This window comes from Lepidochelys kempii, chromosome 21 (genome assembly GCF_965140285.1).
Source record: "Lepidochelys kempii isolate rLepKem1 chromosome 21, rLepKem1.hap1, whole genome shotgun sequence".
In the NCBI taxonomy this organism is placed as follows: Eukaryota; Metazoa; Chordata; order Testudines; family Cheloniidae; genus Lepidochelys; species Lepidochelys kempii.
The window spans coordinates 13,740,641-13,758,156 of record NC_136400.1 but is presented as its reverse complement, the minus strand read 5'-3'; the positions used below and the strand labels follow the sequence as shown (position 1 = coordinate 13,758,156).

The following is a 17,516-nucleotide window of genomic DNA, read 5'->3' as shown; positions in this document are numbered from 1 at the left end:
TACAAAAAGACACAAAAACAGGAATATCCATTCCATTCAGCATAGCTTATTTTATCAGCCATTTAAACAAAACAGAATCTAACGCATATCTAGCTAGATTACTTACTAAGTTCTAAGACTCCATTCCTTTCCTGTTCCCAGCAAAAAAAAAAAAAAAAAACCAACAACACACAGACAGAAAGAACCTTTGTTTCTCCCCCACTCCAGCTTTGAAAGTATCTTGTCTCCTCATTGGTCATTTTGGTCAGGTGCAACGAGGTTGTCCTAGCTTCTTAATCCTTTACAGGTGAAAGGGTTTTTCCTCTGGCCAGGAGGGATTTAAAGGTGTTTACCCTTCCCTTTATATTTATGACAGGGCTCCCTATTGGCTTTTTTAGTATGTGCCGTGTGGGGGCTCCTTGAAATGTTCCTGCTTAGTCCAATGGTCTAGCACTGCCTCTGGCTCTGGAATGCTGCTTCCTGCCCAAGCGCACAGAGCCCGGGAGCGCCGTGTTTTAGGGAGACCGCACTCTCACAAAACTGTGCCAAGTGCGTCCCAGCGGTGCCACTGGGATGGGCCGCCCTCGTGTTCTGGGGCAAGGGGAAAGTTCGCCAATAACAAAGCCATTCCTGGTGGTTGTTTTCTCCCAGAAAAATTTTAACGCTGGTTTGCAAAGTCTGTCCTCTCTTGCTTTCTCTCTCCTTCCTTTCTCTCTCCTGTTTCTGCTGGCCATTGACTCATGCAAGATGGGGCGGAGAAGGCCTTGCTATTTGAAGCCCTTTCCTAAGTCACTCAGGCCCTGATCCAGCAAAACATTTAAGCACATGCAAGCAGTCCCATTGACTTCAATGGGACTAAAAATAAAGCACCGTTGCTGGATCATGCCCTGTGACCGTGATCCCAAGCCCACTAAGTCAATCAAAATACACTCGTTGACATCACTGCACTGGGGGTAAGGCCTTACGAGTGAAATTCACTCCTGCACACAGGGCCAGCACAAGGGCTAGACACCACTTAGGCCTGGTGTGACGATGTAAGTGGTGCATATGCCTTGTAGCTGTATTCCCAGCATAGGGGAGAATTGCACCCAAATGGAGCGCCCTAGCCAGGGAATGGAATAGTTAGATCTGCGGATATCTGCTTTCTATCCATGCACCATTTTTGTGGATCGGATGTGGATACAAATTTTGTATCCATGCTGGGCTCTAGGAATAGCTACACTCTAGGAATTAACAAATTCAGTACACTTGGGCGAGAAGGTTTTGTGTGTGGACGCGAGCCGGGCTCAGGGCAACACCTGAGAAAGAGCCTGCATTAACTTGGTAGGGAAGATGAACCCTAAGTGACTTAGGAGCTTAAGTCTTATTTTCAAAAGTGGCTTAGACACCTCGTAGCGTAAGACCTGCTCTACACTTGAAAATGTAACTGTTGTGTATGTTGGCTAGAGGCATGAATTTTTTACCAATATGTAGGTATACCAGTGCCCATATAAAGCTGCAATATACTGGTATTCCCGTTCCCATATGGGAATAGCTATCCCTGTATAAAGCACCTTCTACACCAGTATAACTGCGTCCACACTGGGGCAGGTTGTATTGCTCTAACTACCCCGGAATAGTTCAAGTGGAACAACTTTCTAGTGTAGACAGGGCTGGTGTCTCATTGAACGTCGCTAGGGGCTTCGGCCTTTAAGTTGCTCTGGTACTTTTGCAGATGTTTCCCCTAGTGCCTATCTTTAGGTTCCCAAGTCCGAACATTTCTCTTCCAGTCTTACCCAGCTTGATATTTCCTTCAACCTGCCCTGGGGATGAGCCTGGATTCAGATCTGCCTTATTCTGTGTGTTAGTTTTTGGGCCATCCTACCCTGTCTTCTTTCTGTGTCTCTTCCTCTCTCTGCTTCCCAGCTTGCTCTTCCCTCCAGCCGCCTTTCTGTCTTTCTCCTTCTGTCTCTCTTTTGTTTCCTGCCTCTCTGACAGTTTCTCTTGCTGACACTCTTGTTCTCTCGACAGACGTTTCTTGCTTCCAGTGGCGGACTGTACTGCCTAAGCGGAGGCTGTAATGGCATTGTAAATATCAGCTGCATGTGCTTGCAGTGGGTCTCTTTATTTTTCTTCTCCTAGTTGTTTCTCTGCTGCACTCAGCTGCTGTGTTTGCCTGGATTGCATGGTGTGAATCCAGGGGGCTGCTCTGCAAATGCACAGGGTGACTCTCCCATTCGGAGTGGGGGTAGGAGCTAAAAACACCAATGGTTTGGGAGCGAAACACACCCAACCTCTAGGAGATCTTCTCACCTCACACTGAAATGTGATCTCCATCCATCTATTTATCCATCCACCCCTCCCTATCCCCCCACTGACCCATCCATCCATATTGCACTGTTGTTCTATCCATCCACCCCTCCCTATCCCCGCACTGACCCATCCATCCATATTGCACTTTTCTTCTATCCGTCCATCCTTCATCCATGAAATACAGCAAAACTCAGCTAGAGACAGAGCCATCTAACTAAGGTTGCATCCGGCTGTTGTACAGACAGGACTGGTACTCTACCTGCTCATTGTATCATCTAATGCAACGTTATTTTGTAAAGGTTGGGGATTGGTCCTGCTTTGAGCAGGGGGTTGGACTAGATGTCCTCCTGAGGTCCCTTCGAACCCTGATATTCTCTGATTCTAAGGTCTCTCCCCCCAGCTGTGTGCACACAGCTTCTTACAATGTGATTTGGTGCAATTGCAGGGATACGTTTCTCGACACTTCCATTCTCTGCGGAAGGTTAGTTTCCCTCCTGGCCTGACATGGCCTTGGGCTCTGGGTTCCCTCAATCCCTGTTCAGCTGTGTATGGTACAGAGCCTGTGCTGGTTTCGGTGGTAACTGATCTCCTGGTGATGGACAAAAGTCACGAGTCCCAGAAGCACATAACAATGAATTTTGTTATGTGCACCAATATGGAAGGGAGGTGTGACACATCACCTTCATATTGGTGCACTTAACAAAATCCATGCGGTGGGGGTGGGGTTGAGGGGTTCGGAGCATGGGAAGGGGCTCAGGGCTGGGGCAGAGGGCTGGGGTGAAGGGGTGTGAGGGCTCCAGCTGGGAGTGCGGGCTCTGGGGTGGGGCTGGGGATGAGGGATTTAGGGCTGGGGCAGAGGATTCGGGTGGGGGCGATGCCACAGCCCTGGCAGGTCTGGGCCGCGGCTGGGTCGGGGCTGGGGTAGGGGCGCCCTGGCCATGGCTGGGTCCGGGCCGGGTTTGGGCGCCCCGGCCCTGCGGCAGGTTGGGGGCTGGGCTAGGTTGGGGCCGGCGGGGCACTCCTCCCACCGCAGGTCCCCGGGCGGGTTGTCTGAGCCAACAGAGCGAAACAAACGCCATCAGTTCGGCTGGAGCAAGTGGGGGCGTTTTAAAGCAGAGGGTGGTGCCCAGAGACCTGGCAGAGCTTTTGCTGCTGGTGCTGATACTGCTGGGGTGGGCAGCAGCATGCGGGAGTGTGAGGAGAGGCAGCCTCAGGAGGCCAGAGAGGGCAGTTGCACTAGGCGTGGGACGATGGAGGCTGGGATGTGATTTGGGGCCGAGATGGAGCTGGGGCAGGGACAACGACAGGCTGATTTTTCAGACTAGGAACGCTTTGGAGAGCAGAATTAGGGACACTTCACTGAGCCCCCTGGATGAACCCACTCTCTCCTTTGCAGAGGTCCCCCCATAGCGAGCCAGCCCCTGGGCTATCAAGAGGGGCAGCTGGAGATGACCCTGCTGTTTTTGCTGGACAGCTGCCTCTGGTACCAAACCATTGAGGTGTTAAGGCCTGGTAACCAAATGTTGCTATCCCCATTGGGCAGCTGGGGAAACTGAGGCAGGGAGAGGGTCAGTGACTGGCCCAAGGTCATCCAGCAAGTTGCTGGTGGAGTCAGGATTAGAATCCAGGACTCCTGACTCCTCCCATCAAGCATTAGGCCACAGCTGCCTTGTGGGGAGTGGAACCTTGTGTTATGATCATCCGATCTTGTGCCTGGCACATCCCCTCAGCTGAATCCAAGGAGCTGTACATACAGGCAGGTCAGGTCTCTGATCCCCCCTCTGCCCCACACCGCCCTGTGAGTCAGTGTGCCAGCCACCGCGGCTCCTGGCTCCTCCCCAGCGAACGCTACCGAACAAGACATGGTGCAGTGAGACAAGACAAAGCGGGGGAGGGATTTGCCCCACAAGCTGTGATCCTGGCTGATCAGCACTATGGAGCGTTTGCTCAGCTTGTTCCAAAAGTTATTGGGAGCCTTCGATAAGATGCAGACACCTGGGGCTCCTGGTGGGGAAGGCAGCGTGTGAGCTACAGGGAAGACGGGGTTAGGGTTCCAGCTTAGGAGACAGAAGGTCCAGCTTCAGTTCCCTGCCCCAGGCTCCCTGGGGCAAGTCATGCTGGGCCTCAGATGCCCGTCGGAACCTAGCCCTGCCCTACCACGCGGCGGGTGTGAAGACTGTGATCTGTGAACTGCTTTGAGACCTGCTGACGAGAAGAGCTAGGAGGTGTTATTACTGCAGGTCCCAGGCCCAGGGATGCACCCGCCAAGCAGCGTTTGGCTACTCAAGCAGGTGTCGCACTGTCACTTGTGTGTCTGTGGCCGCTGTTGCGGAGCGGAGAGTTCCCACCCTTGCCAAGAGCTTTTCTCTCCGGACAGTCTCCTTTGCTGCCCGTCCCCCTTGGGAGGGCTCCGATCCCCGCTTCCCTCCAGACAGGGAGGGACTCACAGGGACTGGGGGCCGCAATATCGTCTTTTGAAGGTCTCCCCCACCCTAACCCACCCTATTCCTTCCCTCCCTTCCTCCCACCCCACCCCGGTCAACCCCTGCTCCATGGCCCCAAACCGAATGTTCACAGCGAGCTCCAACCCTTTGCCCCCTGCCATAGACCTGCTGCAGCCAGGTGGCTCTCAGGCCTAGGGTGGTGGGAACCAGAGCCCCAGGTTAAGCAGGGGGGACCGGAGCCCATCATGTAACCCTTGCTGGTGGAGCTGAGCATGGGGGAGGGAGCCTCTCTTCTGGATCCTCCTCGCTGGCATGTACTGATTTGGTAGCACCCCTCGACCCTCACTAGAGCATGCAGCCGGCCCAGCGCGTGGGCTTACTCCACCACACAGAACACCCAAGCTGCAGGAGAGCCCTGAGCGGGGCTGCAGATCCGAGATATACCTGGGCTGCAGCGGTGAACAGTGGGGGAAACGCCACCAGTCCTGCACAGCGGTGGCTCCTCCCCGTGGCCAGGCAGCCCCGAAGAGCCCAGCAGGTCTCCTGGGCCTGTTCCCGCCCTCCCCTCCCTGGGGCTTCTGTTCCTACTGAGCGGCTAAGGGGCCTGCTTTGCCTGCAGGATTCTACAGACAATTCCCGCGTCTCCATCACCTTCTTCCGACTTTTCCGGGTGATGAGGTTGGTGAAGCTGTTGAGCCGGGGGGAAGGAGTCAGGACCCTGCTCTGGACCTTCATCAAGTCCTTCCAGGTGCGTGTGGACCAATCCCCAGCAAGAGCTCCATTAGCCCGTAGACGCAGCAGGCTGTTAACCTCGATATGGACCGGTCACTAGCTGGCACACACTTGACATGTAGGTTACCCAAGCATCCGGGAGTTCAGGAGGAGCCAAGAAGGGCTTCCCAGATGCTCATTCATACTGGTGTCAGCATGTCTCAGAGCCTCAGTTGACCCCATATTCCCCAGACCAGTAAGATTGCCAGCTCCCTTGGGCAGGAGCTTCAGGACTGGAGGGACCCTGGGGGTGCTCTCCAGCACCTCAGTCGTGGGCACCTGTTTGTGCGGAGACTGTGCATGTCCCTTTCTCCCTGCCCCCCCCCCCCCCAGTGCTTGTCCCAGCTGCTGGGGCAGGGAGCTCCCTGTGCAGCAGGCTGTGGAGTGAGCGACAGCTGCAGGAACGCTGGAGACCGGGTGTTTTTAATGGCAGCTTCCAGCAGCAGACAGCCTCACTCTCTTGCCAGCTGCCCTGCTGGACCCCTGGCTGGCACCAGAGCTTGGTAGCTCCGGCCCGGAGAATTCCTACCCCTAAAGCAGGTGGGATCCACAGCGGGGATAGGCCGCTCCCTCTCAGCTCCACTCCCACATAAGCCCTGGACCCTTTGTCTCACAGGCCCTGCCCTACGTGGCGTTGCTGATCGTGATGCTGTTCTTCATCTACGCTGTGATCGGGATGCAGGTAAGGAGGTAGGGACAGTGCTGGGGCCCCGGCTGGCGGGGTGTGGGAGAGTCAGGATCCAGGGAGCAGGGGTCACCCCTCAGGAGCTCCTGCCGCACAACGGATACAACCCTGCTGCCTTTCCGTCGGGGGCGGGGGTCTCAGAGTGCTCTGCAGTCACTAGTGAATCAAGCCCCAGCAGCCTCCCTGCCAGGGGGAGGTCACTGTTATCTGATGGGGAAACTGAGGCACGGAGCTGTCAAACTCCCTCTGCTTCACACAGCCAATCGGTGGCAGAACTGGGAACACACCCCGGACCCCTGACTCCCCGCGCTGTACCCAGTCCACAAGGTCATCCTGCCAGGCCAGCCCTTTCCCTGTGGTTCCGGGCTGTTGGCTGGAAAGGAGCCATCGGGAGCAGTGGTGAGGCCAGGAGTGGGCGCGTGGGGTGGAGGGTAGCCACAGATGCCTGTGGCAGTGGGGGTTCCTCTGCCAGGGCAGCTGGGATCTGAGCATGTCGTTCACAGATGTTTGGGAAAATCGCCCTGGTGGATGGAACCGAAATCAACCGGAACAACAACTTCCAGACTTTCCCACAAGCCGTGCTGCTGCTCTTCAGGTCTGTGCAGGCCCCGCCCCTTCCTCATCCCACCGCATCCCTTTCCATTCCACCCCCTCGGTGTGCCTGGTACAGCCAGCCGGGAGCCACTGCTGGGGGAAGCCAGCCTGACTCCCTGAGGAGCAAAGACCCCAGGCTAGCCCCTCACTCCCACAGGTCAGGAAAGGGCCCCTCGTGTGTGCCAAGAGGTTGCACCGGATCACAATGCACAAGTCCAAGTGCAACACAAGGACCTGGGTCTCCATACACGGAAGCAACAGTGAGGTGTACCCATCATGGCACTGTCATCCTGGCCATCCCCAGGCGTTGAACCCGGCACCTCCAGAGCTGAACATGGAGCTGCGCTAGCTTGTTCTGCAGGGCCACGATCCAGAGCCTCAAAGATATTTAGGCCCCTGAAATCAGTGGCATCGAAATACCTTTGAGGATCTGGGTGTAAGTCCCTCAGCTGGCAGCTGGCACAGGCTCGTCCTCGCGGCTGGGGACCGGGCACAGAGGGGGAAGCATGGCTCGCTGACCAGCCGGTTACGGTTGCAACAGGTTGCAGGGAAAATACACCGTGGGGTCAGGTTGTGGCCTGCGTGTGCCTTGGGGCCCACACTGGGCTCCCCAGAACTTCCCCAAGAAGACACATGAGCCCTGTTGGGGGTGCCCGCAGCCCCGCAGCCCATCAGTGGTGCCTGACTCTCAGGTCAGCTGGGCTTGGTGCTGAATGCAAGGCCAAGCTTGAGTTTTCCACCACCCAAAGACGCTGTTGGGCTGAAATTGAAAAGCTTTGTGGGACCGCGTTGATTTCAACAGCAGTCCTGATGGCAACGTTTCCAAACGATTCAAATCAAAACTTTAAACATGTTTAATTCCTCCTAAGCTTAGGCTATGTTTCTATGCTTCATGTTTCCACATTGTGGAAATTAAATGGTGCGCTAACATTTGATGTTTCAGAAATGAAATACTTTTGAATTTCCATTCCGCTGTAAATTTCAAAATGTGGATTTTTTCCCCTCTGGAATTGGTATAAAAGGAAGTGTCAGCATTCCCCATTGGAAGGAAACTGGTTTCTTACCAGTGCTAAGAAGGGATAAGAATAACAAATATGGTCTCTGGTTTTTTTCAGTCCAACCATCTCAGGGGTGTTTGATAAACATCGCTTGTAAAACCCCCTCCCCTTTGTGAGTTATCACTGTGCCCATTTCACAGATGGGGACGTGACTTCTACTGTTGCATGGAGAGCCAGTGGCAGGGCCGGGAATAGGAGCCCTGACTGCCACTCTTCTGTTCTAACTGCTAGACTTCACTCTCTTCCCAAATCCAGGGATTGGACCCAGGAGTCCTGAGTCAGTACCCTGTTTTAACTGCTGCATTGTACTCCCCTCCCCAAGTGGGGGCTAGCACCCAGGAGTCCTGACGCCTAGTCCCCTGCCCGCCCACCGCTGGGACTAGAACCCAATAATATTGATTCTCGGCCCCTGCTGTAACCACTAGATCCTGCTCCCTTCCTGCAAATCTCATCCCATACTTCCTGGGCAGGGCAGCCCTTCCCTGCAGAGCCTAGGTGGCATTCTCCCTTTCTCCCTAGGTGTGCGACAGGCGAGGCCTGGCAGGAGATCCTGCTGGCCTGCAGCTATGGGAAACTGTGTGACCCCGAGTCTGACTACGCCCCAGGGGAGGAGTACACCTGTGGCACGGGCTTCGCCTACTTCTACTTCATCAGCTTCTACATGCTCTGCGCCTTCCTGGTACGGTCCCTGATTCCGGATCCCCTTGTGTTCAGCTCCCGGCCCCTTCATTGTCCTGGACGGGAGAAGGGTGAAAGTGGAGGCCGGGGACCAACCAGAGAGCTAATGCCAAGGCTTTCTCCCATGAGCTCTCCCGTGGCACCCCAGGTCCTGGGCAGCCCCAGAGCAGTCCAGACAGGGTCCGAAGGGTTCAGCGTGTTCTGCATTGTGCAGCTGCCGTCCCCCTTTCTGCGAGGCTGAGGGCACAGCACGCTTCATTCGCCAGTGGCAGAAGGAAGGCTGGGAAGAAAAACCCCAGTGCTGCTCCAGAACTCAGTCACCAGGAGGTGAAGTCCTCCACCCTCCAGAGCCCACCCCATGGTAAACTTGAGCTCCAGCAAGCCAGAGAGCCCTGCTCATGGCTCCTGGACTCTGGTCTCCCAGGGGGCAACCCATGGCAATGCTGTCAAGCCACTGAGCCACCCACAGTCACGCAGGAGGGGTTGAAATGAACGGGCTGCCATGCGGATTGAGGACAAATGTCAGTATTCGTCTTGCGGGGGCGAGGGCAGGACTCGCCTGTGGTTGTCATAGGTTTTACCAGCTGGGTATGAAATATTTCCAGGGCGCTATGGTCTGTTCCCTGCCTGACGATAGCAGCAGACTCTGCTGGCTTCAGGAAACCTTCTCTGCCTGGCCCTCTCTCAGTCCCTGCGTGAGGGGATCCATCCACTGCCTCTTTTCCCCCTCTTTTTTCAGCCTGGGATCCTGTGGGGCACATGGCTCCTGGGTTGGGTCTTGCTCTGGTGAGAGCGAGGCACATAAAAACGACCCTCTCGTGTATTCTCCATGCAGTAGTTGCGCTAGACAGGCTGGGAAACGCTCTCCAGCTTGGATTGGCTGCCCATCGCGTACTGCTGTAAGGACAAAATGTTCCTGAATCCACAGGGCAGGCCTGGTCCCTGCATGATGGGTCCCCCAGGGCGAAGACAGAGAATGTCTGAGCCAGGATATCGGAGTTGAGATCTAGCAGGCAGGCTGGAGAGGGGAATTTTGTACTAAGTGTGTAATTTGTCAGAGGAGACCAACCGGTGGCAGTTTAGAGCACAGGGAAGATAGTGCGCGGCCCAGTGCCCTGCTGTCATCTTATATAAGCCCTTCACATTTGGAGACCCCATGTCCTTCCCTCTCCAGGGCTTTGTGGGACAGACACTCAGCAGACTTCAATGGGAGCTGCTTTGCACTAGCTGAGGATCTGGCTCCGCATCTGGTCCCCTTCACATATGCTTATCTCTTGCCAGATTATCAACCTCTTTGTCGCCGTCATCATGGACAACTTTGACTACCTCACGCGGGACTGGTCCATCCTGGGTCCGCACCACCTGGACGAATTCAAAAGAATCTGGGCAGAATATGACCCGGAAGCCAAGTGAGTGAGCGCTGGTCTATGGCTGGCCTGGGTCTGAGTGGCAGCCAGGGAGGCCTGCGGATTATTTCCTTAAAAGGCTAAGAAAGAAGTTAGCACAGCTGGAAGGTGCTGGATTGGCAGCCTGTGGGCCTGAAGTCCCCTATTTATCCACAGCTCCGCCATAGCATGGGTAGCGTCAATACCAAGGGCTATGACAGACTCTCCAGTGCTGGCAACTTTTAAATCAAACCTGTATGTTTTTCAAGATGTGCATTAGTTCAAAAGGAATTATTCGGGGCAAGTTCTCTGGCCTGTGTTGTACAGGAGCATTGACCGGTTCTGTTCCCTGCTACCCAGAACGCACTTGTTCACAGGCAGAGCCTTGAGCTTGAAGAAGAATGTCATTTCTTCACTGCTTCAGTGAGCGATCAGTCCGCCGAAACAGGGCCCAACAGGGCTAAATCCAAGCGCACCCCCAGGTTCAGGTGCTCGCCTTGAATACACTGTTACAAAGTTATTTGTTATATAGTGTATAAACACTTTCCTGCTTAGCGGAGATTAGTTTGCTAACTCCGTTGTTTACCTGATCAGGTTGCTGACCCAGATGATCACCTGGTTGGACTGCTGACCCAGTTGTTAAGCAGATCAGGTTGCTGGCTCATCTTTTCACCCAGCTGTTCTCCCTCCCTGCCAGACAATGTCCCAACACCAAAAATATACCTGCTATATATTACGTAACCTACAAGGAGGTCAGACTGGATGAGCACAGGGGGCTCTTTTGGTCTATGGCTCTAAAGCCCGGCTGAGATGATCATCCAAGGTGCTAATTATAGTGGTGGCTTTCTGAGACCTTTTAAGAACTGGCCTGAGAAACAGCAACTCATTTAACGCAGGCCCCCAAACTACCCCCAGCTGGATTCTAGACCTGGGAGCTTTCCTGTCCCCTGAAGCATCCAGTCCCCAGTGACATAATATGTCAGCACTGTAGTGTCATTCTAGAATGGCCTGCAATATGAAATCCCATCGGTTTCAAAATTATCTGCCTACCTACATACTTCTGTGCCCCCCATCTCTGTAGTGCCTGGGGGCCTCGCCTACATTAATGAATTTACCCTCGCAACAGTCTGTGCAGCAGGGAAGTGTCCATGTTGGAGATGGAGAAACTGAAGTACAAACAGACGTAAAGCCCAGATTTTTCAAGGCTTTTGGCACTGCTGCACTGAGTTTTTAATGCCTCACTGATTTAGGAGCCTAAGGTTCATTTTCAAAAGAGATTTAGGCACTGAAGAGCCAAAAATCCCATTGCCAGCACCTATATCCCTTTGGAAACGAGACTTTGACACCTGGATCAGTTCGGTGTTGCATCACTCAGCGTAGCAGCGTCTGATACCGTTAAAATCTGGGCCTAAGTGACTTCCCCAAGGTCACACAGGCAGTCAGTGGCTGAGCCAGAGATCCAGCGCTTCTGCCCCCGCAAGCCAATTAACCCCACCCCCACCCCCAGCATTTGCAATTCTACCACAGCTGTCTCTTGACTCCTGCAGGGGAAGAATCAAACATCTGGATGTGGTGACCCTGCTGAGACGCATCCAGCCTCCCCTGGGCTTTGGGAAGTTCTGTCCGCACCGCGTGGCTTGCAAGGTAATAAGCCCTTTGCAAAGGGAAAGGTTCCATTATTAACATGCCGGATGGCTCACCTCCCCGTCCCAACCCCTCCCTCCAGCACCCCCTGCAGCCTCTGGGTTCCCCAGCTCCCACTGAAAGGAGCTGGGGAGAAATCCAGAGTTGGTTTTGAGTATCCTCATGATCTGATATCAAGGGTTTAATGGAGAAGGAGGCTTTTTGGGGGAGCGAGACAATTTAAACGGGCAGAGGCTGACACACTTCAGGTTTCCTGAATGATAATCTCCCATGGTACAGTCAGTCCAATACAAGGCGGAGAACCCCACCACTGAGAACACTCCGAAGCTCTTGGTCAGACACAAATCTCAGCTAGAGATGGGTCCAAGCTGCACCGCTCAGCTCTAGTGTCCCCGTGTTTGGGTCTGGGGTTGGGGTCCAGGCCCTTCTTCGGCTTTGGTGGGTCACACTGTGGCTGCGTGAAAGCTGATGGCGGGAGTCCGAACTCCTCAGTGGGGAACGTGTCCTGTTGCCCGCAGGGGGCAGCTCTCCAAAAGCCGAGGCTGCAGAGGGAGCAGGGAGAGTGGACGGCATGGCTGTTGTTCCGTAGGCATCTGGCACTTCTTCCTGCACCCGCTCATTCTCCACAGAGCACGGGAGACGTTTCTGACTCACGCCATCAAAGCGTTAACAAAGCCACCCAGTTCCTGGGTTGGAGCTTAAGGCAGCTTTGCCATTTTAAACCAGCCGTGGATTCTGGACCATTGGGTGAAATTGTATGTTATCAAGAGGCCATGGGGTCTGATCCCGGAATCCTTTGGGTTGGACAGGCTCTCTAGTGGATCCTCTAGTGCACCCCGCTGCCTTTGTGGTTGGATGGATTTCATTGATCCCATCCCATCCCTGATAGAAGGATGTCTTCCCAATTCCCTCACCTTCAACATCTTCACTGGTGAGGCCACTCCCGCCATACGCAGCCTGCTGCTTAACCCAACCCGTCCGTAGAGTTGTAACCTTTAACCTGACCGTTCCCATGCAGCCAAGGCCTCCGTGGTCAGTCTTTGCTGCCTGGTGAGCTGTGCTCTGGAGAGCGTCCTTTGCACAAGTGCCGTGCAATAGAGACGGATCTCCGTTGTCATGAATATAAGGGGGACTCTCTCTAAGGGGGCTGCTGGACACAGATGGACCGGGAGGGTCTCTCTGGTTCCCTGGCTCTCAGACTGTGTTGCCATTGTCAAGGCACCGCATCTCCCTGAGGCCTGGCCTGAGCAGTCCTGCCGGGGTCTGCTGCCGGGCCTGGGCGTGGGAAGTGCACTCCGGGCTGGGGGTGAACGCGGTTGTCGTTTGTTGCGCAGCGGCTGGTGTGCATGAACATGCCTCTGAACAGCGACGGAACCGTCACCTTCAACGCCACTCTCTTCGCTCTGGTGCGGACAGCCCTCAAGATCAAGACGGAAGGTGAGGGACGCGCTCTGTCTGCTTTGGTGCCCTGCCCTGCCAGCACGGCGCTGGCTGGTGCATCTATAGAGACTGCCTCCAAAATGCTTCCCTAGCTCCGCCCATGCAGGGGTCCCTCCCCAGCACCAGCATGAGCTGTGAGTAATATCGGCTACCCTGGTGCCTTTCGTATGGGGGACCTAGGGCCAGATCCTTTGCTGCTGCAAATCAGCACGACGTGACTTCAAAGGAGTTAAGCCTATTTACACCTGCTGGGCACTTGGCCCATTATACTTTAGCCTCGCAACGCCGGTTGTGCGGTAGGGGAGGGTTGTGCAGGGATCCTTTCACCCTTCCGCAGAATGCTGCCTTCTTCTTCGAGTAGCGCCCCCCACCTGCGATTGGAGATGTTTAGTAGCAGTGCCCGTGCGTCCCGTGCATGCATTCCCGGCGTCCCCGGACCCCGTGCTGCGGGTATGTAGAGCTGCACGGGCAAATGGCCCTCGGTTCCTTCTCAACCACCCGCTGGCCTGAGACAGAGCGTCAAGCTTGCCCGCTTCAGCTTAGCCTTGAGTTCTCAGTTCAAGGTTTAGTTTCGTTTACTTGCCTCTCTTCTTTATTTTATAATTGTCCCTCTTCCGTTAACTTGGGGAGGTTCTGCTTAATAGGCCCTTTTTTCCTCCCCCACCCCTTCCTGAGGGGTTTGCCTTGGGGATTGTCATTCACCTGGTGTGCCGGGATTCCTGGGATGCAAGCGCTGCCTTTCCCGCTGGGAATCAACCCCGGTCAGCGACAGACATTCCCAGCGTATCCGCTGTCTGGGACACGCCTACAATTCCAGCCAGCTCCAAGGTCTGCTCAGCTTTTAAAAGCAGATCTAAAAACTCCTGGAGAGTCAACTTAGGATCCCCATGATGGAGCTCTCCGTCCAGCCAGCGGTGTTCCCTAGGGGAAGAACGAATGGATTGGTGGTTTGTCTCCCCACAGGTAACTTTGAGCAGGCCAACGAGGAGCTGAGAGCCATTATCAAGAAGATCTGGAAGAGAACTAGCATGAAACTCCTGGACCAGGTCATTCCGCCGATTGGAGGTGCGTCTTCCCATGGGTGATCCAGAGACTGTGTTTGCCATCCTCCCTGGCTTATTTCTCCCTGGCACCCTCTGCCCGCCGCCCCACGCCGCTCGGAGGGGGGCTGGGTATAGCCGCTGGGCAGTGTTACACTCACTTGGCTTTCTCCCCTCCAGAGGACGAGGTGACCGTGGGCAAGTTCTACGCCACCTTCCTCATCCAGGAGCACTTCCGGAAGTTCATGAAGCGCCAGGAGGAATATTATGGGTATCGGCCCAAAAAGAACGCCATTGCTATCCAGGTCAGTGCCAACAGGTCTGGGGATCCCAGCTGCTCCTCTTGCCTGGATAAAGCAGCCAGCTTGTCCCTGCTGCACAAAGGCAGGGCAGGGCTCAGGAGGCAGAGTTGCCTATTGGATAGAACACTGGCCTGGGACTCGAGAGACCCGGGCTCTGCCACCAGCGCCGCTGGGCAAGTCATTTCCCCTCTCTGTGCCTCAGTTTCCCCAGCTGTAAAATTGGGATAGTGACACTGACCTCAGTGGTAAAGCACATTGAGATCGCCTCATGAAAAGTGCTCCACAAGAGCGAGGTGGTGGTGTTATTATGTGCCGGGCAAGGTGGGAAGGAGGCCTAAGTATTTGAAGGTGTCGGTACTAGGCTGGCAGAGGAATTCTCGAGGGTGGCCGGAGGGGAAGTCCTGGGACAGAGCTGAACAAAGGGACATGGAGACAGGGGAATGGGCTGTGGGTGGAAGCTCTGCCCCTTAGAACACTGGAAATGGGGCTGCATAGGAGAGCTGGTGGATGAGACAGGAGAGCCCAAACAGATCTCAGTGTGTAAGGGATGGGACCCCACGTTAAGAGGAACAGTCCTGAAGTGGAGGAGGCTGGCCCAGCCTAAGGGACAACTTGGTGGCTGCCTCCTCGGGGCCTGGCAGTTGGTCTCCGCTGCACACAGCTTGGACTGGTGCCTGGACCGAGCTCTGGGCTTTCAAGGGCTTCCCGTGATGGAATCTCAGAGCTGGTGCCCCCACACCACCCTTCCTGCAGCCCTGCTCCTTCCACGATGACCCAGGGTCGGTCTCTACAGGCAGCGCGATCTAGAGGAGTAAGCACGGTGGAGAGCAGCAAGGCACCTGGGTTCTTTCCCCACTCTGCCACTGACTCATTGTGTAGCCTTGGGCAAGTCACTTCCCTCCTGTCTGCCTTGGTTTCCCCACCCATGAAATGGGGACAAAGAGGCAGGGACAAGGGGAAGGTCTGAGGCTCATGTCACTCCCTGCCCCCCTTCTGGCTGATGGAACGAACAGCCCCACACAGGAGTTTCAACTGGAGTCCAGGCTCCCTGTGTCAGAGGTCCTGGGGGGCATGTCCCGAGCACAGAGGACTCCTCCCCTGGAGAGATGCGGGTATTTCTCTTGTCCAACCTGGAATGCAGCCATGTCTCAGGGCTCCCCTGGCCTCCCCCTGGGGTGTAGGAACATCGGTCCCTGGGTGTCAAATCCAGTTCCCACATGTGCAAGGTGAGATGTGCCAGCCCCCATGGCCCTGCAGGAGGGGCAGAGATGCCGATGCCCTAGACAGACCCCCCGCCTCCCCCGGCCCCATGACTCAGCTCATTTACCCTCTTCCAGCCCCATTGCGTGAAGTCACTTCTCTGTGTCCCCCTTTCCTTCCCACCCAGTGCACAGAGCTAGCGCCGGGGGAGAGGCTGCTGAACCAGCAGGCACCAGAGTCCCCCCTTTGGGAAGTAGGCAAGGCAGCCTGGGCTCGGTGGAGGCAGCTGGGGGGCAGGGCTGCGGGTTCGGGGAAGGAAGCTGGAGCTGCCGGGTAAGCGGGCTTTGCTGAGCCTCCCTCTCCCCTTGCCTGGGCAGGAAGCGCTCGCCCTGCCACCAGCAGCCCCGTGAGTGACCTTCCCCGTCTCTGTCCGTCCAACCAGGCCGGCCTGAGAAGCATCGAAGAGGAAGCCGCACCCGAGATCCACCGAACGATCTCTGGGGACCTGACCGCCGAGGAGGAGCTGGAGAGGGCCATGATGGAGGCAGCGATAGAGGAAGGGATATACCGGGTGAGCACAGCGAGAGGTACCGCCCGCTCTCCCCACACCCTCCCCGCACGTACCAGCCCCACCGCCGGTGTCCCATGCGGAGCATCGTGTGCTGAGCGGTGACTGCTGCAGACAGGGTAGGGGCCCCCCAGAAGGTGCCAGGGGTGAGTGATGATGCCCGAGATCAGTCACATTGTCATGGCCGCTTGGTGCCAAACACTTGGGCAGGACCCAGCTCTGTGTGAGCACGTGAGCCGGCGGGTGTGGCACGAAGCCACAAGCATGGGAGATGCCACAGTCTGTGGAAATGGGTCTGATCACAGAGGAGAGGGTCAGTAACAAGAAACCACGTCACCGACTGGCTAAGTCGCCGTCACCGTCTCCTCTGTTCCCAGGCGTTAGGTCAGGGGTGAGCAAACTTTTTGGCCTGAGAGCCACATCTGGGTATAGAAATTGTATGGCGGGCCCTGAATGCTCACAGTATTGGGGTTGGGGTGCAGGACGAGGTGAGGGCGCTGGCTGGGGGTGCGGGCTCTGGGAGGGGCCAGAAATGAGGAGTTCAGAGTGCTGGAGGGGGCTCTGGGCTGGGGCGGGGGGGTTGGGGGCTCCGGCTGCGTGTGCAGGCTCTGGGGTGGGTCTGGGGATGAGGGGAGGGGTTGGGTGTGCAGGAGGGTGCTCCGGGCTGGGACTGAGGGGTTCGGAGGGCAGGAGGGGAATCAGGGCTGGGGCAGGGGGTTGGGGTGAGGGAAGGGCTCAGGGGTGCAGGCTCCAGGTGGCGCTTATCTCAAGCAGCTCCCAGAAGCAGCAGCATGTCCCCCCTCCGGCTCCTATGCGGAGGCGCGACCAGGCGTCTATGCAGCATGCTGCCCCATCCGCAGGCGCCGCCCCTGAAGCTCCCATTGGCCGTGGTTCCCAACCAATGGGAGCTGCCGGGCGGTGCTTGGGGAGGGGGCAGCATGCGGAGCAGAGTCCTCTAGCTGCCCCTACGCATAGGAGCCGGAGCAGGGACCTGCCGCTGCTTCCAGGAACCGCACAGAGTGGCCCCTGACCCTGTCCCTGGCTGGAGCGGGGCAAGCCCCAAACCCCGCTCCCCAGAGGAACTCGAGGGCTGGATTAAAATGCCTGGTGGGCCGGATCCGGCCTGTGGGCAGTAGTTTGCCCACCCCTGCGTTAGGTGGAGCTGCGGGCTGGTGACCTGATCTCAGAGATCTCTGGGTTCTAATCCCAGCACTGGTGTTATCGTCCTGGCTGTCCCTTCCCCCTCCCCTGTACAATGGGGCTAACTGTACTGACTCCCCCGGACCGCAAAGTGGATATTAACCAGTTAACATGCTGGAAGAGTGCTCATTCCTGGGATGGACTGGCTAGTGTGTATCGGCACCTCTGCCCGGTGCACAGCTATGTGTCACAGACCCAACACTGCTGACAGAGATTCCCTCTGCACTCCCTATGCT

The 17,516-nt window shown here is 56.1% G+C and overlaps 1 protein-coding gene across 4 annotated transcripts in view; it reads left to right on the top strand.

Annotated features, from left to right (window-relative positions):
- CACNA1S (calcium voltage-gated channel subunit alpha1 S) overlaps positions 1–17,516 on the top strand; it is a 91,502-nt gene that overhangs the window by 59,311 nt on the left and 14,675 nt on the right. For all 4 annotated transcript variants that reach the window (XM_078849777.1, XM_078849776.1, XM_073320165.2 and 1 more), the window contains exons 29-38: positions 5,335–5,463; positions 6,103–6,168; positions 6,675–6,766; positions 8,343–8,502; positions 9,783–9,910; positions 11,434–11,530; positions 12,865–12,967; positions 13,934–14,035; positions 14,191–14,315; positions 15,955–16,083. In XM_078849777.1, the coding sequence (XP_078705903.1) occupies positions 5,335–5,463; positions 6,103–6,168; positions 6,675–6,766; positions 8,343–8,502; positions 9,783–9,910; positions 11,434–11,530; positions 12,865–12,967; positions 13,934–14,035; positions 14,191–14,315; positions 15,955–16,083 (1,131 nt within the window). The remainder of the gene's footprint in view (positions 1–5,334; positions 5,464–6,102; positions 6,169–6,674; positions 6,767–8,342; positions 8,503–9,782; positions 9,911–11,433; positions 11,531–12,864; positions 12,968–13,933; positions 14,036–14,190; positions 14,316–15,954; positions 16,084–17,516) is intronic.